General features: G+C 39.8%; 1 protein-coding gene across 3 annotated transcripts; it reads left to right on the top strand.

The window, feature by feature from the left end:
• The first annotated feature begins 3,565 nt into the window (after positions 1-3,565).
• Positions 3,566-20,876, top strand: Htatip2 (HIV-1 Tat interactive protein 2). 3 transcript variants are annotated; one of them, XM_046438357.2, is made up of 6 exons: positions 3,566-3,705; positions 4,158-4,344; positions 6,046-6,153; positions 14,984-15,121; positions 18,890-18,951; positions 19,696-20,876. In XM_046438357.2, the coding sequence occupies exons 2-6, from the start codon at positions 4,195-4,197 to the stop codon at positions 19,919-19,921; spliced, it is 684 nt and encodes a 227-aa protein (XP_046294313.1). In that variant the 5' UTR covers positions 3,566-3,705; positions 4,158-4,194; the 3' UTR covers positions 19,922-20,876. The 3 variants fall into 3 exon arrangements, with proteins under 3 accessions (XP_046294313.1, XP_046294312.1, XP_046294314.1); XM_046438356.2 differs by lacking the exon at positions 3,566-3,705 and adding an exon at positions 3,713-3,863; XM_046438358.2 differs by lacking the exon at positions 3,566-3,705 and adding an exon at positions 3,750-3,876.
• Positions 20,877-22,048: the final 1,172 nt, after the last annotated feature.

Raw genomic sequence — 22,048 nt, 5'->3', positions numbered from 1 at the left:
TGAGTTTAATAAACCCATTTTCTTTATAAGGCTCTCAGCTTCAAGTGTTTTGTTATAGTAATTATAAGTGATGTTGCTGCAAGTTGGCTGAAGTGTTCTACTGAAGACCTGAGCTCCTGTGAGATGGACTCTCTGTCTAGGCTTTGTTAACCAATCTCTGCCTGCCTCCTTAACATTCAATTTTATACTTTCCTCAGATTATCCACTTTGAGTGCCTTGTCTTTTCTGCATTTGATCCTGACTAAACAGAGGACGAAGTTCTGGGCTTACTCATAGTCTTTGGGGTATCTCATGGGGTTCAAGAATAAGACTGATACAAAGAAAAGTAGAGTCAAGGGAAGGAGAGGTGTAGGGTCCTGGCCCTATTGGTTGACCATTTGACTCTGGTCATGCCCAAAGATATCAGACTCTGATTTGTCAGTTACATGAGCCAGAGTGTTTCCTTTTCTATCCAAGACAACTTGAATTGGGTTTTCAATCACCTGAAACATAATCTTAAAATATAACTGAAAGTATTGCTCTAAAGTGAAGACATACGGATCCATGATCCCAAGAACTCTAAATTTACCTAAATACAATCCAGTCTCCATAAGACCCCATCCTACCTCAGATCCTGTTTTCAGATTTCTTTGAGATTCTTTCTTACACATCAGGAGTATCCTTACAATATTTACTGTCTTGACTCAAGTTAACATAAGTAAATCGCAGTTCCTTGGAGTAATAAAACATTACCCGTTTACAGATAGGAAAATAAAGGTCAAGACGTATGAAGACACTTCATCCAAGTCAGAGGTCCTGGGCTTGGCAGGCAGGTCTTTTGGCCCAGGATCTCTCCATGCCACCTCAGTTTCCTTATGTTCCCTTTCCCTTCTTCCCTAGGCTTTTTACCCCCTTCCCTGTATGGCCCTGTAGCCTAGGTCACATCATATTATCTCAGCATCTTAATGAGAAGGTGCCAGCCATCAATGAAGGAAAACCCGGGTTTGTCTTTCTCTGAGTTTCCATTTCTTTTTTGTATATTCATTTGCTATTTAGCATGACTACCCTATGAAAATCTGGGGATGTTTCATAATGTTTAACTTGTACTTCCATTAAGCTTCCCAACTGTATATGGACTGCCTTCCTATGTGAGAGGAAATATATCTGGTATTTGATTCATCTTTGAAAAATCTATATTGCCTAACACAGTATCTACTTTACTTTAGATGATCGATATATATCCATTGATAGGACTGACTAAAAGGATCTTACATTATGTAAAATGCTGTCTAAGCTGTTGTAGCAAAATTACAGAAGTTTATTTCCTCTCCATTGCCCAGAGGTGGACAGGCAGTCTCCAGGGCAGGTTAACAGTTCTGCTCTATAAAATCATCCAGGACTCAGGTTCCAACTTCTTGCTCTACTAACCTCTAGGGTGTTTTTCTCCTCATAGTCAGTGCTGGTTCACCAGTGTAGCATTCACATTCTATCCTAAGGAAAGGAAAAAAAAGAAAATGAAGGGAAAGCAGGTAGCCTCTCTGTTAAAAAGTGATCCAAATTTTCACGTTTTATCTTTGCTTGCATCTCATTGGCTAACTTATTGCCACATGATCACACCAGCTTACAAGTGATGCTGAGAAAATAGAGCATATAAATGGGCAGCTATGTGTACTCATAAAATTCAAGGATCTGTTGGTAAAAGAAAGAGTCATGTGACTGATGAATTGTTGAAATTAAAAGATTGCTGATACTAAGTGAGTAGGGGTGTGAAATTGCTCATCTACCTTAGAGAACTCTTTGGTCATTCCTCTTCTAGCCATTTACCTAGGAGTAATGGAAACATTAGCCTACAGAAAGACTAATACAAGAATGTTCACAGGAACCTCACTCACAATGGCCAACAATTGGAAACAAACCTCATGTCCATCAAAAGCCAATGTTTAAACATGTGAGATATTTATAATGAAATAGTGGAATGTGACTCAGCAATAAAAAGGAATGAATTTCTGATACATGAAACAACCAGGGTTGACTCATCCATTTGGCATAACAGGCATAATTCTGAGACCCATGAAAATAGCTTTTAGATTGAAGAAATATTGATTGTATAATATTGGTATATCCATCTTTACAAAAACACATGCAGATGAAATAATTCTTAAGATATATATATATATATATATATATATATATATATATATATATATATATTTTTTTTTTTTTTTTTTAATGAAGGAAGGGGCCCATGAAGTGCTTAGGGCCCACACAAGTCATAATGCAGCCCTATGAACAACCAGGATGAGTATTTAAATGCAGGTTAAACAGAAAACCGAGATATAAAACAACGCAAGCTGTACAATTCCATTTAAACGCAGTTCTAGAAGCAGCAGAACTAATCTATGTCGAAAGTAATCAGAAAGTGGTTAGCTCTGGGGTGGGGAGGGGCTCTGAAATGGAGGGATGAAGTCACTCTGGAATAACAGAGAATGTTCTACATCTTCTATATCTATGTTCTATATCTTGGTTTTTGGTGGTGTATTTTGATTTATGTGCAACTTTCTAAAATCATAGAACTGAATTTTTTGTTGTATATTGTGCTACAATTTTGAAAAAGAAAGAAGGGGGAAGGGCACTAGGGCACAATTAATCATCTCTGTGACAGATCTGATAAATGAATTGCTAAGAGGTGTCAGCTGAGGAGGTTTACTGTTGCATTTTAGCAGGAGTCTTTGGGCACTTAAACAAAAGAGTCCACACACTGTGAGAAATGAACCACTCTGCCCTGTACTGTCTGGGTTTTTTTGTTGTTGTTTGTTTTAATCACAGCAACAGATCTAGTTGGCTTAAGAAGAAAAAGAGCTTATTGTCAGAATAAGAGGAAGCATTCAGGACACCTTCAAATCAGAGGAAAGATCATGCCAGAGGCAAAACAGAGGAAACATCAGGCCATCAGATCACTTGGGGGCGTGACCTTCTATGCCTTTGTCACCATCTATGCCTTTGTCCCACCTAGAGAGATTCAGCTCAGGCTTTCACCGAATCTTTTCACAACTTCCCCCAAAGCTGAAAAACCAGTGTGGAAGCATCTAATTGACCGGGTTTAGGTCAGGCCAACATATAACTCCTAAGGAAATAGGAGTGGGAATGTGTCACTCAGTTTCTAAACTTGGAGGTGGGGCCCCAGCATGATCAGTGTTCACAGCACAATCCATCTACATTGTTCATATTCTTGCTTTGTCATTCTAACACCTGTCCAGGACTTTCAAGACCCAGGACAGGCCTAATGTGGACAGTTATGTTCAAAACCCCTGATCACACTATGGAGTGTGACCCACAGGTTCTGGTGTGCAATACCATTACAGCTGCAATCACCTAGAAACAGGCCAAGACCTGGGTGGAGGTTGGATGGTTATAAATTTTTGACGTGGTGAATATAAGATGAAGATTTTCAATAGACAGGCCCTCAATACACAGCTTGAGGGGCCAGTTAAGGTCAAGTCTTGGACGTCTTCTGGCTGGGGCTTGTGTGAGCTGAGCCCAGACGGTGGGGAGGAGCGAGGGAAGGCTGTTCCTGGGGATTCCATCACTAGCGAAGGATCTCCCCCGGCTTAGGCGCAGCCCCCGCGTGGCGCACAGGTCCTCGAGTCCCCGCGCCCTTTCCGAGGTCCGCCCCTTTGGGCGGGGCGTGGCAGCGACACTGTAAAGTCACCCGGAAGACAGAGCCGGGTAGGTGCGGGCTACGGCTTGTCCTCTCTACCCCATCGGGAGGCGGAGGCCTGCCCGATGCCTGGGCCTGCAGCGCTGAGCGCCGCGGCGGCGGTGGCACTGGTGGCCGCCCTGCTCCTGGCGCGGCGTGAGGAGGCGGGGCCGGAGACCGGCCCCAGGTAACTCCTTCGGGTAGGGGACCGAGCTGGGCCCTGCACTCTTCCCGGGACCCTGGAAACCGCGGGGAAAGAGGCTGGTGGTGCCAGCAGTTTGTGGCACCTGGGCGGACCCCCAGCTCGTTCCCCTTCCGAGGTGTCTGCTGGGGCCATTGGGAGGCGGCTAAAGTGCCGCGCCCCGTAGGTGACTCAGCACTTTCCCCTGAGCTGGAATGACAGCCCCTGTCCTCTGGGGTTGGAGCGGGGCAGTCGCTTAGCATCCTCAGATCAGCACCTGTGGATGTTTTTTTTCCCCAGCAAACCCAAGCTGCCGAAGCTTCGGGAAGACTTCAAGATGCAGAATAAATCCGTCTTTATCCTGGGCGCCAGCGGGGAAAGTGGCAAAGTGCTGCTAAAAGAAATCCTGGAACAGAACCTGTTTGCCAGAGTCACTCTGATTGGCCGGAGGAAGCTCACCTTCGAGGAAGAAGCATATAAAAACGTGGTGGGTATTTGAGCTAGGAATCAAAAATGTAGCCGCATCAATTTTTTAAAGATGAACGTATTTCATGGCCGAAGGTTGAACCTTGCTAGGCCAGTGGTGGCAGCCAGAGAAACTGATCTTTGAAAGTTCCTCCAGGGAGCCTGCCTTGTAGGCCTCCCTTCACCATGTGTCCTTGAGCAAAGACTTTACTACATCTAGAACTAATAAAGTGGGACCTACAAGGTAAGGCGGGTAGGTGAGACAGGAAAACACTATTTTTAGTTCAGACAAGCTGGTTTCTGGGAATGGTCCTGCCAAACCTTGGCAGTTTTCTCAACGACTTTGCTTATTTTGTCTACCTGGACACTTCACATTAGTGTTATGAGAACCTGAAAAAGCCTTGCAGAGTGGGAAAGATCTGTGGCAGTGAATAGTGCTCTCCTTGGGTACAAGAATCTGCCCTGGGCTGGAATTGCAGCCCAGTGGTAGAGCACTTGCCTAGCTTGTGTGAGGTACTGGGTTCCATCTCAGCACTACATAAAAATAAATGAATAAAATAAAAATAATGTGTCCATCTACAACTAAAAAAAAAAAAAAAATCTGCCCTGCCTGACTTCCCAGGCTTGTGTCTATAAACATTATCTTCACTGTAAGTTATACTTTCAGTGTAAACAGATGATATACCAGACTTCCATCTGATGATAATACTCTAATACCTGAACTCTGAGCTTCCTGGAGATTCTTTGCTCCCTGTGTTATCTTGACGTGTGTTATCTGTGAACTGCAGCAAATTGAACAAAATGGTGCGCTCCTGAGACAACTGTAGAATTTAGTCCCACAGGTTTCATTGGAGGAACATTCTAAATAATAAACGCACTCACCAGTAAGTGTTTTTGAGTCTCCCAGGTTTATACTCAAATCATGTTGTGAATGTTTTTGGTCCATCAGGACTGGCCTGTTTGAAACAGACGTCTTTTGCTCAGGCTTAGATAGGTGTTAGATGGCCTTTATAATCTAGTTTCTTGAGCAGTATGAAAAATTCCTGGCAATTACAATCTGAGATTGAGATCTGTGCTTTGAGAGTGGAGTTTGGGTGGCACATCTTTTGTGAAGATCTTTTTCTTCAGTGTTATATGCAGTGTAAGGAAAATTCTTTTGAAAGAGTTGATAGTAGTGAAGGGAACCAACATTTTATTTAAATTCCTGGATGATGAAACTTCTTATTTTCTTAAATTTATTCACAATAGACTTAGAAAGTTAGGTGCAGGTGCTTAAATTTCAGTGGGCATTAGAATTCCTGTGGGTGCTTGTTGAATATACAGAGTCTGAGTCAGAAGTATTTGCATGGGATCTAGAATTTTTTTTTTTAAGCACCTTCTGGCTGATTCTAATGCAGGTAGCTTGAGAGTTGCACAGAAGGAGAGATTATCACCCACATTTTGCATGTCTTTTTTTTTTTTTGTCTTTCTATAATAAAATAAAATTGAATCTGATATTAGAAATCTGGATCACCCCTTGTCCAGTTATATGTACCAGAGATACATATGTGCATGGGTGATTTTCCATTCAGAGCAATTGCTTTTGACTGGGAGAAAATGAATTTGCCAAATTTAATGTTAAGTGGTTAGGTCCTTCCATAGTGATCTGTAATTTATTCTTTAAATCTACAGGAGATTTCTGTTTTTTATATATGGGGTTATATATAACTATGTCCTTGTCTAGAATCAAGAAGTGGTGGACTTTGAAAAATTGGAAGACTATGCTTCTGCCTTCCAAGGTCATGATGTTGGATTCTGTTGCCTGGGTACCACCAGAAGCAAAGCTGGTGCGGTAAGGAAGAAATATGCTTTTTCCTTTTTTACTGGCCAGTAATGTCAAGGATTTCTTTTTGCTTACTCTTTTTCTTTGTGCATTTTGTAGTGTTAAATGTAAATAAGCTCTTATTGTTTAAGATTCCATCTGCTGTCCTCACTTTGTTGTACTTTGAATAATACTAATAAATTCATCTTTCTTTCAGGCCTGAGTGCTGGATACATCATAAATATTCACATGATCTTGCTGATGGCAACTATTGCTATCATTATAATATCCCCTGACTAAGGCAAACAGTATCTGAGTAAACATAATTGACTCATCGGCAGTAAGCTTTTTTTCTCCCTTCCATAATAAATATTTTAAACTTGAAGCATCCCCTCTCACTTGAGTGATTTGCTTCAATTCATTTTCATGCCAGGCCTTAAACTCGTGGGATAGAACATTGGAATAAAGAGGCACGATTCAGCCAGCCCCCAGTGATGACTCAGCTTTCAGCAGTGATTCAGCCCCAGTGATGATTCAGCCCTCACTGACGCAAAACTGTTTTAACACTTTTTATTTTCTTTTTAATGATGTTTTAAATTGAGTTGGCCTCTGTCTAGAAGTCATAGTTTACTACATAGTTAAAAGTCATGGTTTACGACGTACATCCTGGGCAAATATTAATACAGACGTCTTCTTTAATTTATAACTGGACTATAGTTTATCCCTCTGGCAGAATTTTCTTCCTGGAGCCAAATGTTTCTATTAAGTATGCAGGGCCATGATTCTGCCATGGGACTTAGTATAGGTTTATAAACCAGGCCCTTGCAACTGAATTGTTAGGGGAGCATGTGGTGAAGTACTGTTGGTTTATACAAACCAAGTAGTTGTATTTCATTGGACTTCTAAGCAAGCCAAAGGATAATTAGATTTATGCTTTTGGTCAAGGTGTATTTTCATATCTTTTGCAGTTCTGCATATCTGCACTAGAATGCTACTGGGTTTTGAGCTCTACACTGTGAACTGCGGTTACAGAGAAATTTGACTTTCTGAGCAATTGGCACATTATGTATCCCTTCTAGAACGGGTCATGCTCCTGCTCAGCAGCTAGGACAGTCTTTTTTGCCCCAAGGGACCATCACAGCAGTGTGCCCTTTAAAAAGCATCAGAAAAACTTTTGTTCTTGTGCTTTGCAGGTTTCACTGTCTCAAGTGCCAACCTGGTTTTGGTGGTGACTCAGCAAAATAAAAAAAAGAAAAACAACTGCATTAAGCATAGAGCAGTTGATTTTCATGACATTAGGTAATTCTTGTAGAGCGCTCCAGGGAAAATTCTGAATTGCTTTGATGCATTTACATTGTGTAATGCAATTTTAATCAGATAGACTGAATGTCTTCACTACTGAGAATATTTTTTAAATGGGGTTGGTTTCCTACTTCTTAGGCCATGAAACTCATCTTTGGTCGTCCTGTAAAAACAATTTGGAAATATGAAAATAATTAATAAGTAAGCTTGGGAAAAGATTAGTAAGCCAGCTAGGCTCATAAATAAGTTAGGATTTAAATGGTTAAGAGGATAATGGCAGAAAGTAACCTGATACTCCCTCTAGGAAAGGCTTTTTTTTTTTTTTTTAACTAATTTGGATTGGGTGCAACATTCATTTTTGAGGTTGTGATAACTAGGCATTCTAAGGGGTGACTAACATGAGTAAGTAACAATAGTTGTCTGAAGAGGGCTTGTGGGATTGTAAACTCATCCCTGTGAAATTCTTCTGGGCCAGCAGCCCTCTCTGTACCTATGACAAAGCTGGTGGCCAGCCAACTGTCATTCAGGAGCTGGTTTGTAATTGGATCACCATTATGTGAGGTGTCCCCCAAAAGCTCATGTGTTAAACGATGCAAGAAGGTTCAGAGGAGAAATGATTGGGTTGCAAGAGTCTTAACCCAATCAGTGAATTAATCTCCTGATTGGAATTAATTGAATGATAACTGAAGTGATGGTGTGTGGCTGGAGGAGGGGGGAATTGGGGCCTGGCTTTGGGAATATATTTGTATCTGAGAGTGGCGTCTCTGCCTGGTGTTTCCCTCTGCCACACTCTTCCACCCTAATATTCAGCCTCAAAATTAGAGCTCTGAGCAATGGAGCCAGCCTTCTATGGACTAAGACCTCTGAAACTGTGAGCCCTCAAATAAACTTTTCCTCCTTTAAAATTATTCTGGTCAGATCTTTTAGTTACAGTGAAAAATATGACTAAAACAAACATCTGTATTTTGCCTTTTAGCAATCTGAGTTTATAGTAGAGAAACCTCAAGGAATTCATGGTTTCTGTCTGCACTTATTGAGATCCTCTGAACAGTCAGCTGATTTCCTATGCTCATTAGTATATTAGTTTGCTAGAGCGGCCATAACAAAGTAGCACTGGGTGACTTAACCAACAGAAATTTATTGCCTCAGAATTCTGGAGACTAGAAGTCTGAGATTAAGATGTTAGAGAGTTGGTTTCTTTTGAGTGCTGTGAGGGATAGGTGCATTTCATGGGTTTCTCCTTGACTTGCAGATGGCTGCTTTCTCTGTGTATTTTCACATGGTGTTCATATTTTCCCTTTTCATAAGGACATAAACATATTTGATTGGGACTGCCCTATGGAGTACAACTAATTACTTCTATAATGTCCCTGCTTCCAAATAAGGTTACATTTTGAGGTACTTGGGGTTAGTACTTCAACATATGCATTTTGGAGGAATATGATTTAACCTATAAAATTCAGTCTACTCTGATTTCTGTTGGAAAAATGCTAGAGTTAAGCCTATTAGCTTTCTTCAGTTGTTTTGAAAACCATTTCCTTTAGTGGTGGCTAGTTATGCTACACTTCCCTTTTACACTCAGGCCACAATAGTCTAGTCAGTGTGGTAGCTCTCTGATTTGGCCCTGGTCTAGATCTGCTGGACCTGAATCTCTGAGGTTGGAAGCTTGGAATATGTATTTTTAGCAGGTTGCTTCGGAGATCCTGATACAACCAACCTTGCTCTTATTGGATCTGCTTTTGGGAGACACTGGGAACTGAAGGAGGGGGCTCTTCACTTGCCTGGTAGTCTAAATGGGCTCAGCTTGCTTTAGTGAGTAACTTGTATGCTAATGAAGGTACAGATACCCTTTGAGAACCAGATTGACATTGGCCTTGAAAGAAGACCAAGACTCAAAGATACCACTGAGCATAATACATTTCCCTTTATTTGTAATAAGAGAAGGATTTGTTTGGTGAATTTGAATGGTTTGGTGTTCATTTGTTTCTTTACTATTAGGAACAGGCTTCAGCAGTCCAGGTTCTTAGATTCTGTTGAATGGATGATGATTTTAATATAATTAATGTAGCAATTGTAATATTTATTAAGTATCATTAGAATCTCATGGCTTCTGATTCTAAAATAAGTCTTCTTCTAATCTAGTTTGCAAACTATGGAATGGGAGCCTAATATAACCTGTCACCTGTTTTTGTATGGCCTTTGTAAACTAAGCATGCTTTCTTATTTTTAAAATGGCCAAAAGCTTCCAAAGAATGTCATGCCACATGAAAATTTTAGTATCCATAAAGTAAGTTGCTCATTAAGGTAGAGCTGTAGATGTAACAGAGGCTTGCAAAGCTGATGGTGTTTATTATCTGATCTTTTACTGAAAAAGTTTCTCCACCCCTGTTCTAATTGCTCTTGTTTTATTTGATGTCCAGGAGGGGGCTCATGAAGTGGTGAGGTCTTAACTGATTCAAAAGACCCAGATCACAGACCTTATTCAGAAACCATGTAGATGTAGAACCTTGAGGATATTGCTTAGCTTCTGTGGACCACCACCCTGTCTATACTAGGCGGGAGGAGACCACTGAAACTCCTTCCAACTACAGAGTTTCGTGGCTCTATGCATCATAGAGAAAAAAAAGGACTCAAATGAAGGTACTGACTGACTCAGGAACCCTCAGTATCTGTTTGATTTTATTTTTTTATTTGGAGGTCTTTCTCTAACCAAGATTGTCCTCCCACCTCTGTGTATAATATATAGAGATGCCCTTCAGGACACAAACAAATGAGGCTCAGATTATACTATACTTTCTTTGACAGTATTTCTGCTCTCTGATTTAAGTTTGGATTGAAAAGGGAGTGGAAAAGAAAGAACTGGAAACAGAAATATACCTGAGTGAGACCCTTTACAGAATGATAGATCCTCCTTCTTAGGAAAGGACTCTGTGCCCTTCTGTAGTGATTCCAGCTTGCTTTCTCCTCCTGTGAGTCAGCACTGAAATGCCTTGTTAGGATGTTGTTCTTAAGTGGCAATATATATATATATATATATATATATATATATATATATATATATATATTTTTAGTTGTAGTTGGACATAGTAACTTTATTTTATTTATTTATTTTTATCTGGTGCTGAGGATTAGACCTAGCGTCTCGCACATGCTAGGCGAGTGCTCTGTTGCTGAGCCACAACCCCAGCAATATTGCTAGTGGTTTTCAGGTATTAGTAAAGAAGACTGGAAGAAATAAAAATTTGGACTCTTTGAATTTTAATTAGACTTAAAGTAAGAGTAATTGTAGAATTTCTCTTTGGATGTCTGTAGATAGTCTTATTCTAAGTCATAATACATTGTAAGCATTGTTTTGAGTGGGTGCTGGGAAAGAAACTAATAGTGGAAACCTATTTAATTAATTACTTTTGCTAGAAGGAACTGTGATTCCTACCTTAGATTAGAACACTGGCTATGGAATTGTTTAAGACACAATAAAGAGTTAGTACTCTGAGAAGAGTCTGTTCTCTTGTGGTTAGGGAAACAGTACAGTTTTTCTGAAATTGTGTTGCAGGGATAATATTTCATTTTTTTTTTAAACTTGAGTGGTTAGAAGAATAAGAAAGGGAATTAATAAAATTTTAAAGATGGCTCCTTCTATCAGTAAGGAGGATCTTCCTCCCTCCAAAAAAACTGGCATGTTTTTGACATCTCCTAGTCAGTCACCCGCGCTCCTACCTCAGTTTGATTTCTAAGTCCCTGAAAGCCGTTGACTCTTTTGCTTTTGAGTTTCATTCACAAGCTAAAAGGCCATGCCATCAGGGTGAGGGAAGTGAAATTTAAAATTTAGTGGGCTTGGAAAAATGCGTATTTATAATCAGCTTGAGGGCTCAGAGGATTTGTGAAATCTTTTTGGATTAACAGCCATTGATTGCTCATAAAACAATATTTAGCTTTGTTCAGAGGAGGGCAATGGAGAAAGGTATGGGCACCTTGTCATCAGGGCTCATTGAGCGGGGATGATGGACTGAGGGTGGGGGTCTCTGCAGTAGCGTGGGTGCTCGTCCTTCAAGGAGCCGTTGTCAGTTGATAGCCAGGCTGGTGAAAGGAAGGACGCTAGAGTCTGATGGCTTGGGGTGGTATTGATGTGCCTTCACTGGCTAATCAGATTGAAAGAGTCCCATGGCATTTATGTCACTTTAATTTTCATCAAACAATTGGAGACGACAGAACTCTATTAAAGAGAGGTTGATCCAGAACTAAAGCCAAATAAATTAGGGTCTCGGTTTAATCAAATGATCCTCTTCTGGCTCTGGATTAAGTAAGAGAGACAGCGTCGGTCTGGAGGCTTGCGATTGGCTGACTCTTTCTCTTATTTTTTAAAGGAGTTGATGAAAAAAAAAAATTTTAACTGAAGAAACTATAATAATCCTTCCAAGCCTTTGTGCTAATACAACAATAAAAAACACAAAATTTATTTTACGTGGCAACTATGTTATTTTATTGTGAATAACAAACCTGTTTATGGAAACCACAGTGCTGTGATTTGGAGTGAGAGGAAGAAATAGACATGGAAGAGAAATTCAGTTAGAATTTTCCTATGTAGTTTTGGGTTTTTCTTGGCACACTTTCAGCACATCTAAAATCTAAATTTGGAGAAAGGCTCTGATAAGAAGTGCCTTTCCCTGTCCCTCACTTTCTCTTTCTCTCTCTCTCTCTCTCTCTCTCTCTCTCTCTCTCTCTCTCTCTCGGTGTGCTAAGTGTTAAAACGGGTTTGCTTCAACTGATATTAAAAAACAACAACATGAGTTTGAGTCATCGTTTAGCACAAGCCCACTTAGGAGTGATTGTCAGAGTAAACAATACAAAAGAAGATGGTAATACTCCATTGTGTATAAGTATATGGGCTAAAAATGGGAGTTCATAACTCACTTGAAGCAAAGTGTGAAAGATGATATATCAAGAACTATGTAATGTTTTGAACAACCAACAATAAAAAAAAATAAAAAAAATAAAAATAAATAAATAAATAAAATACATTTAAAAACAAAAAAAAAAAAAAACAAAAGAAGATGGTGATGACTCTTTGGTAAAGAGATGAGTTTATATTACCTAAAATAGAGGAGAAAATTAACATTGCCCTGCAGGTTGTCCATAGAGTTAAAAAGGTACTGGTGAATGATGAGAAAGGAGGACAAAGGGAGGCTTTCACAGTGCTAGTAAAGTTCTATTTCTTGATCTGGGAGCTGGTTACAGAGAATGCTTAGTTTATGAAAATTCATCAAGCTCCCTACTCACAATATGTTTTCTTTTATGATATACTTCAATTCAAAGTTTAAACATTTTGTTTAGACCTATTATTATAAAATTAAATTTCGTATTAGTTTCTTATTGCTGCTATAACAAATGACCTCAAACTGAGTGGTTAAAACAACATAAATTTATTATATTATAGTCCTACAGGATAGAAGTTAGCATGGGTTCCACTGAGATAAAATTAAAAGGTCAACAGGCTGCATTTGCCTGAGGCTCCAGGGGAGAATTCATTTCCTTTCCTTTTCCAACACCTAAAGGCTGCCTACTTTCCCTGGCTCATGGTCACCTTCCTTCATCTTTAAGGCCAGCAGTTTGGGGTGGAGCCTTTTTCACATTGCTTAACTCTAATCTCCTCTGCTGTTTCCCTTTTCCTAGTGCCCTATGATTACACTGAACCCATAATAATCATTTTAAGGTCAACTGATTAAAGTTAAAAAAAAATATAGTGGCATCTGCAACATTAATTCCTCTTTACCATTTGGTCTGACATAATTAGGGGGCTTAGGTCGTGGCACTCCTCGAGAGACCCTTATTCTGGCTACCAGAATTGTAGACTTATTTTTACCAGCTAGAGAGAGTGTGGAATATAAAGGAACATAGATACAGTGGAAAGAGCACTACTCAGAATTGGGAACCTGCACTCTGCTCTCAGCTCTGTCACTCCCTAGCCAGCAGTTCACCAACCACTGGACCTTATTCCATCTGCATAATGAGGGGGTTGGATGTGGTATTTCCTAAGGTCTCTTCTAACATTTCTAAGAAAGACACACATTGTCATACCATATTAAACATTTAGAAACCAATAACTACCTCATAAGAAAGATTTAATTTAAGAAAGTCCTTTGGGCAGTAATCTTATCTTCAGATTTGGAATCTCCTCACTGTAAGACCTAATTATATAATTGTGACATTTGGCTTCAGCAGGCTTTTAGTTTCTTCAGTTGTCTCCAGTTTGGGGATGGCAGAATTGGGGGTGGTCCCAAGAAGTTGGTAACTACAGTGGAATCCCCTTTTCAGGTAGAAGTGCATGTCCTTCAGTTGGGTTCTGGAAATGGGTCTATATTCTGGTTGCATCATTCACTCCTCCTCCTTCCATGGCTATTAATTCTGTTCTTTGAGACTAGATTTGCCTTTTCTCTGCTTTCCTCAGATTTTTATTCATCCCTTCAAATATTTTTGAAGCATCAGCTATATGCTAGGCATATGCTGATGCGGACTTGTGAATGAAGGAGAAAGACTCAGCTTTTGTCCTCACTGGATTGAGTCTAGATCTGGGGTCTCCAAACATTTTTGATCATATGCCTATCAGTATGAAAAACAATTGAGAACACATTCCTCACTAATGTCTAAAGTATGTGGCAAAACATACACAAAGATCAAAAATTAAACAGACTGTTCTCATAGTGCCTAGCAAATGGGCTTCATCACAGTTTGAGACCCTGCCATGTTAGATTTGACACAAAGAAGAGCAGACTGAGAGGTGGTTCTAAGGTTGTAAATGTGAGGAGAGAATCAAATGCAGGAAACAGAATAGTGGCTCAATTGTAACACAAGCTTAGACCTCTGGAGGAGGATCCTCCAGCAGACATTGGTACCTGTCTTCTGCTTACAACCTAGTGAAGTTATAGGGGATGAAGGGGTAAAGGAATTTTTGTGGTTAGGCCGTTGCTAGGGGGTTGTCAGGGAAAGGTCCTTGTGGTCATGCTCATTCTTCTTTGTGATGGTCACTGTTACACGTTGAACAGGGTGTTCTTCAAGATTTCAATCCCAGGTAACAAGTTTCATTACAGGGTATTGTCTGGGGTTTAGGACAGTGTGACTGTCGTTTGGGTCAGAGTGTCTGTGGGTGACAGTTATTCTAAGGTGGAGGATATGTTTCAAATGGTTTTGCTTAAGTCAAGTTCTCCCTAACAGTAAAGTTATTGAAGGACAAATAAATTGTAATTAAAAGCAGTTTCTCAGCCTGACCTCATTGATCCCTTTGCTCCTTGAGATTTATTGAGTGTCCATGCTCCAGTGTCATGGTTCTTATTTTTCTGTCCAGCCTTGCTGCTAAGGCTGGTGTGTCTATTTGGAGGGCTACACTTGGAGTCTTTCCCAGGGTCTAAGCCTGACTTTCATGTATTGCTTGGATGCATTTTATTTAGATCCCCATCCCACACCCCACACTCACCTTCTCCAAACCTGCCAACAAAGCCAGGTAGTAATCTTTAAAATGAAGTTGCAACATTTTGGAAATAACTCATATCCTTTTCCCCCTCAGGAGGGATTTGTTCGTGTTGACCGAGATTATGTGCTGAAGTCTGCAGAGCTGGCAAAATCTGGAGGGTGCAAACATTTCAATTTGCTGTCTTCTAAAGGAGCTGATAAGTCAAGCAATTTTTTATATTTACAAGTTAAGGTTTGTACACATTTCTACCTTTACTATACTTTGGGCTAATTGACAGTACTAAATAATACAAAATACTATATAATATTTAAAGAGCATTAAACACATTATGTTATACATTTTCCATAGCTACAGGAACTGTTTTTGCAGTAAAATATTTAGGAAGCAGGAGTAATTTGAAAGATAATTTCCGATGTCTTCCCCCTTATTAATTACCATTGATCAGGGGGATGGGCTATGGAAGCTCTACCCCTGAATGACAGCGAGGCATCTTGGCATTGGAGGAGGCTTGGAGGCAGTGATTTTTAAACTATTCCCTTGGTTTCCCTTATGGCAGAGAGGAAGGAGCTTTGATTTCTGGAGATTTGGGGACATTTACCCTGAAACATTCTCCTAATTACAAGCTCAACTTTCTTAAAAGTCTTGTTTTCTTTTTTAAAAGATTCATGTACAGACAAGCATGATGGCACACACCTCTAATCCCAGTGACTTGGGAGGCTGAGGCAGGAGTATTGCAAGTTCAAAGCCAGCTTCAACAATTTAGTGAGTACTTGAGAACTTAGTGAGACCCTGTCTCAAAATAAAAAATAAAAAGGGCTGGGAATATAGCTCAGTGATAAAGCACTCTGGGCTCAATCCCCAGTACAAAAAAAAAAAAACAAAACAACAACAACAAAAAAAACCACATACATTTTGCTATTCTCAATACAAAATATATCCTTGCTTATTTTAATAAAGTTTCCATTTCCTAATCTTCCAGTGAAATTGTTGCTGCAGGAAGCGAGGCCATGGCTTTACTTTTTTGTCCTTCCTGATGCACTCTACATGCCTATAGTGTAAGAAGCAGGGCCGTAGTGTTTGGACAGAGATATTTCCATGGGAAATCTTTCTACAGAAGTCTGCTTAAATGCCTCACCTTGTGTTTTAGTCAGCCTTTTTGCTGCTGTGACTAAAGGATCTGACCAGAACAATTCTAGGGGAGGAAAAGTTGATTTGAGGGCTCACAGTTTCAGAGGTCCATAGGCATTGAGTTCCATTTCTCAGGGCTCCAGGTGAGGCAGAAACAACATGGCAGCAGAGTGTGGCAGAGGATAGCAGCTCACACAGTAATCAGGAATCAGAGAGAGAGGGAGAGAGAGAGAGGAAGAGAGAGAGAGAGAGAGACTGATTCCATGCACCAGATACAAAATATATACTAGAGAGAGACAGACAGACAGACAGACACACTGACTGACTCCATGCACCAGATACAAAATATATACCCAAGCCACACCCCAATTCCCACCTCCTCCAGCCACAACCCTACTACTTCAGGTACCACTCAGTTAATCCCTATCAGGGGATTAATTTCACTGATTGGGTTAAGACTTTTACAATCCAGTCATTTCTCCTCTGAACCCTCTTGCATTGTCTCACGTGAGCTTTTGGGGGACACCTCACATCCAAACCATAACACCTTGCTCAGATCCACTTGTCAAGTTCCTATCTTGAGGTGAGATCAGCTACTTTGTACATGCTAATTGTTGTTTGAAAATAACAAAAGCAAGCCCAGTCTTTCTTTGGCATTGTTATCTTTAAGATATTTGGAAATTAAAGTTGACTTAATTGTATTTTTACCACGAACAACACTTTTAAGTCCTTGTACCCTTCTTTATTAGTTTCCTGTTTATTCTTTCTGCTTTTTTAAAGTATAGAGATTGAATCCAGTGGCACTTTATTACTGAGTTATATTCCCAGTTCTTTCTGTTTTTTTATTTTGAGATGGGGGTCTCACTAAATTGGCAACACTGGCCTCGAACTTGAAATACCCCTGTCTCAGCCTCTGGAGTTGGTGGGATTACAGGCATAAACCACTGCCCAGCTATCAGTTACCCTGGTCACTTTGCCGAGTGAACTTTACTATGTTGTTATATTGGAATTGTAGTGGAACTATTGCTTTTCATTCTCTGGAAACTATGTTATTTTAAAAAATATATGTATTTTTTTGTTATAGGTGGACACACAATATCTTTGTTTCATTTTTATGTGGTGCTGAGGATCAAACCCAGTACCTCACAGGTGCTAGGCGTGCACTCTACCACTGAACTACAACCCCAGCCCCTATGTTATCTTTTTAAAAGAGAAATATTATTATTTGAGTAACTATCTTTGTCATGTATTGTGCATGATCAGTTTGTGATTAGGAATGTTTCTATATTTTTTTTTCATAGAGCTCAGAACTCATAGCTAATCAGTAGCTTTCTATCCAAAAATAGTATTTTGAAGCAGATGAAGGCCAGTGAGCCACCAATGAAGTTAAATCAACAATGGAAAAGTTTCTGGGGAATGACACTGATCATATTATGTTATGTGCATGTACTAATATGCATAATGAATCCCACTATTATGTACGATTATAATGCACCAATAAAAGGAATAGAAATGTTTCAGTTTAATGGTTAGAGTTTAGAATAATACTCAAAAGAAAAAAAATTTAAAAATATTTAAAAATATTGGTTCTGTGAAAGATTATCAAACAAATACTCTCATTAGCAAGATAAACATACCTTTTAGGAAAGGAAATATATGCATTTGTTCATCTTTAAAGATAAAGGAATCACTACTACCTACTCTGTGGGTTTTAAGAAAGATTCAGTCAGACAAGAAAATAGCAAACATTGTGTTCTAAGGGTTTTTCTGTATATTTGTGTGGAAACTGAGTATCATGATCTTAAGATCACCACTGATAGTGGCAGGGCTGGGACTTAAACCCAGGCAGTCTGATGCCAGTGCATGTTGCTAGGCATTAGGCAATGAGTAAGTAGCCTTTGTCATTAGTACATGTGGAAGGACCTAGCACAGGGCCTGAGCCATGACAGAGCCTTAGCAAATATTAGTAATGCCAACAGGATGGAAAGAGACCTTTTTGTTCACTGAAGTTGACCTGCATTGCCTGCAGCATGGGTTTATGAGTAATTACATAAAGTAATTACAACCAAACTGTCATCCCAGAATGATACTAGACAACACAGCTGTGTCTAGAATTTGGAAAGATGATCTTTATTGAATAATCCTTCAACTACTGTGTGTATTATTTTGGTGTTTATCATTTATGTTCTCAATCTCCTGTGTGTGAATTCTCCCTCTTTTCCAGTTTTAGAAGCTCCTTGATTCTTTAGGAGCATTTGTTTTACTCATTATCTTTTTAAACTGCATTCATTATGGAGGCCTGGATCAATCACATACTTTCATGGGTATGCTGCTGATGTGGTGGGGGAACTGTTGGGGTGTGGAGCCAGAGCACTAGACTGGCCTCATGTTCTATGTCTGTAAACTTCAGTTCTTCATCTGTTCAATGTCTATATGTATTTAAAACATTGTCTATATGTATTCTCACTGCCTTTTGAAACTTGTTAAGAAGTGAATGATACAGATGGACATCTATGGGATTACTTCTAATACAAAAGAGGTACTTCTAATACAAAAGAGCCTGCAGTATTGATCCTGAGCTTAAGTGAGATACTCTAGTGATTGAACCTCTCAGAATCTCTTTTAGTGGCAGAAGACTGACTGACTGACCATACTGCCATCACTCATTCAGCAGACTGTTTTTCATTCTCTACTACTTGTCAGGATTAAATAATTTCTTCCTTAACTTCCCAGGCTCTTTGGAATCTAAATTGCTAGATAAGGATTTAGACCTGCAGAAGCTGATTATCTTTAAAACTCCAAATTATTCTCTCTCAAGCTTTACATGAATTTATCTTGATTAAATACTGAAAGCATGCTTTTTCTTACCAGGGAGAAGTAGAAGCCAGGGTTGGAGAATTAAAATTTGATCGCTACTCCATATTTAGACCTGGGTAAGTATGCACGTTACTCGAGCTGGTTAGTCCCTGGAAGCCAGTTTCTCATTTGGAGAGGCTGACATCCAAAATGCCTGTGATAGGAAGGAATTAGGTGGGGGCGTGGACTGCTTCTCAGAAGGACCCACCTTTTGGCTTTGAAAGAAGAGAGATTCCAGGGCTAGCTTCAGAATAATCTGGACCTTCCAATGTGGCATTTGTTGCCTACTTTAAAAAAAAATTTTAAATTCTGTATTATTAATATTTTTTACTTTCTTTTTAAAATTTATCTTCTGCATCAAATAAAACCATATATAAACTGTGGTAGTATGCTCAGATCTGTAATAAAATTCCACAGCCTGAGTAGCTTAAACAACAGACTTATTTTTTCATGGTCTAGAGGTTGGAATCCAAGATCAGGGTGCCATCAGGGTGCCATCAGGGTTGGTATCTGGTGAGGCCTCTTTTGACTGACAGATGGCCACCTCACTGTGTCTTCACATTGCCTTTCATGTGTGCAAGGAGATATCTCTGATTTCTCTTTCTGTTCTTATAACATTGGCCGTCCAATGGGATTAGTTCTAGCTCATCCTTAAGATCTCATTTGAACTGAATTACCTCCTTAAAGGCCGGATTTCAAATGTTACATTGGGCATTAGGGCTTCAACCTCCAAATTCTGAGGGACACCGTTCATTTTAAACACTCACTATGGTCTGGATGCAAGTTATTAGAACTTTCCCTGCTTTTCTTTTTCTCCTTAGAGTTCTGTTATGCAATAGGCAAGAATCTCGCCCAGGTGAATGGTTGATTAGGAAGTTCTTTGGCTTCTTACCAGACTCTTGGGCCAGTGGCCACTCTGTGCCTGTCTCGACTTTGGCTAGAGCAATGCTGAACAACATGGTGAGACCAAGTGACAAGCAGATGGAAATTCTGGACAACAAGGCCATCCACGACCTGGGGAAAGCTCATGGTGTTCTCAAGCCATGACCACACTGGAGAAGCACTTTTGACTGCAGACCTCAACATCTATCACTAAATCTATAATTTCATGGCCTTGAAAGAATTTGTGTGCTTTACCTTGGTTGTTTGACTATTCTCAGCCACACAGATCCAATCAGGACATGACTTTGCTCTATATTGGTGGCTTATGGCCTGATTATACATGTAGATCACTCAGGAAGCTTTTGAAAAATGAGATTTATAGGCCCTGTTTCAAATCTTCTGAATCGGAATGTGGGAGATGTGGGCATAGGAATCTGTGGTTTTATTTTGCTTAAAATTCCTCTGGTGGTTATGGGCGACAGCTTTGAGACACTCCTCTGCAATCACAACAGTAGTGTAACCCCTATGTGCCATGCAGATGAATGCTGTGGTAAAACTTGACATTTTTGTTCTAATTAATAGCATATAACTGTGTAAGTGAACACTGTGCCTTTACTACTACTTTAAATATATAATAAAAAATTAACAGTTTATATAGTTCATGGGAGAATTAAATAGGGCAATGAAAATAAATGCACAAATCCTGGGTGCCTCTTCAATGGTTCGAAAATATTAGTTGTACTAGTGGTGATGGGCAGCTTTTCAGCCAATGCAGTGATATAATAACAGCTATCATTTATCAAGTGCTGGCTATGTTCCAGTCCTTACATATATCATCTATGCTTTAACCTTCCAAACAATCCTTATAAAATGATATTGTCCATTTTATCACCTTTTCTCCTTTTTTAAAAATCCTTATATCTTAGATGGGGAAACTGATGCCTTATTTAGGGATCCAAAGCTGAAGCCCTAAAACTAGGAAATGGCAGAGTCAGGATTCTAACCCAGCTCAGCCTGTTAACCACTCAACAAAAGAATCCTGTGTCTGTATATTTCCAGGTGGTTCCAATGAATTGTTAGTACATGTCATGGATGAATAAAGTTGAAATATTTGGGTTTCTTCATTGGCCTGTGGTCCTTATGATTAATCAAGATGTTCACATGGCGAGTAAGAACCTATGGTACTGAACTTCAAAGGGCTCAAGGTGCTGTACCTTTGAAACTATGGCAAGGGAAAGGAAGATGCACAAGGAAAGGCCAAAGCCAAGAGGAGCACATGGTGCTAATTATCATGGAACAAAGGAAGGTGGTAAAATTTGTCTTATGTGACAATTCGGTCATCTGTTTTCCTACTGTATGCCAACTATATTTCAAACTTCAGTGGACACTGGAAGATAAAGGCCATCCCCTTTAATAGCAGGTATACATTCTTAGAGGAGTTTGGGCATTCCCGATGTCATTCATTCAGAAGAGAGGTATCGGCTAGTGCAGGGTGGTATCTTCGACTGTGAGATTTAAGGAGAAAGTATATCTTACTCCTGCCAGTGGGCTTCCCTAGCAGCTGAACTTTGCAGACCCCAAGTATATTTTGGTGGTAACAGGCATGGGCTCCAAGAAGTGAGGGAGACCTTAGGGGTACCCATGAAGGTATGCTGAGCACTGTGGGCTCTGAAAGCAGACAAACCCAGCGGTCAGTAGTAAGTTATCAGTTCTATCATTTCCTTACACACAAACCTTCAACAAGACTTGTTCAAACTTGCATTCTGGTCTCAATAGTAAAGTAGGCTGATGGAGAAGGATCTGTTTTCATCTTTGGAGCAGAAAGAAAAGCAGCCTGCTCCCAAAGTCCTGCATTGTGTTGAGATGTGAACTTCAAGGAACAAGGCCCAATCACCCCTCCAGAAGTCAGCAATGAAAGATTGAATTGGAGGAATTAAGTGCATTTCCTCCCACATATACAGAGAGAAATGGGCTTTGCTGGACAAAGAGTTTATGTTGGAAAAATGAAGGGGAAAAGTTGGCTGGGTGGCTGAGACATATAGTGAAAGGTTTTTAATTAAGAAAATGCTAGTTTAAGTTCTTCTTTTCCTATAGTTATTCCTTTAATTTCTTTTGCCTAATTGCTCTGGCCAGTGCTTCAAGAACTATGTTGAATAGAAGTGGTGAGAGGGCATCCCTGTCTTGTTCCAGATTTTAGAGGGAATGCCTTCAGTTTTTCTCCATTTAGAATGATGCTGGCCTGAGGAAATGGATGGCATTAGAGCAGAATATGCTAAGTGAAGTTAGCCAATC

The sequence above is a fragment of the Marmota monax genome, unplaced genomic scaffold (assembly GCF_021218885.2).
Source record: "Marmota monax isolate L192 unplaced genomic scaffold, Marmota_monax_Labrador192_F-V1.1 WCK01_AAM20220418_F8-fsc00061, whole genome shotgun sequence".
NCBI lineage: Eukaryota > Metazoa > Chordata > Mammalia > Rodentia > Sciuridae > Marmota > Marmota monax.
The sequence above is the reverse complement of the archived record's forward strand: the minus strand, read 5'-3'. Positions and strand labels throughout refer to the sequence as shown.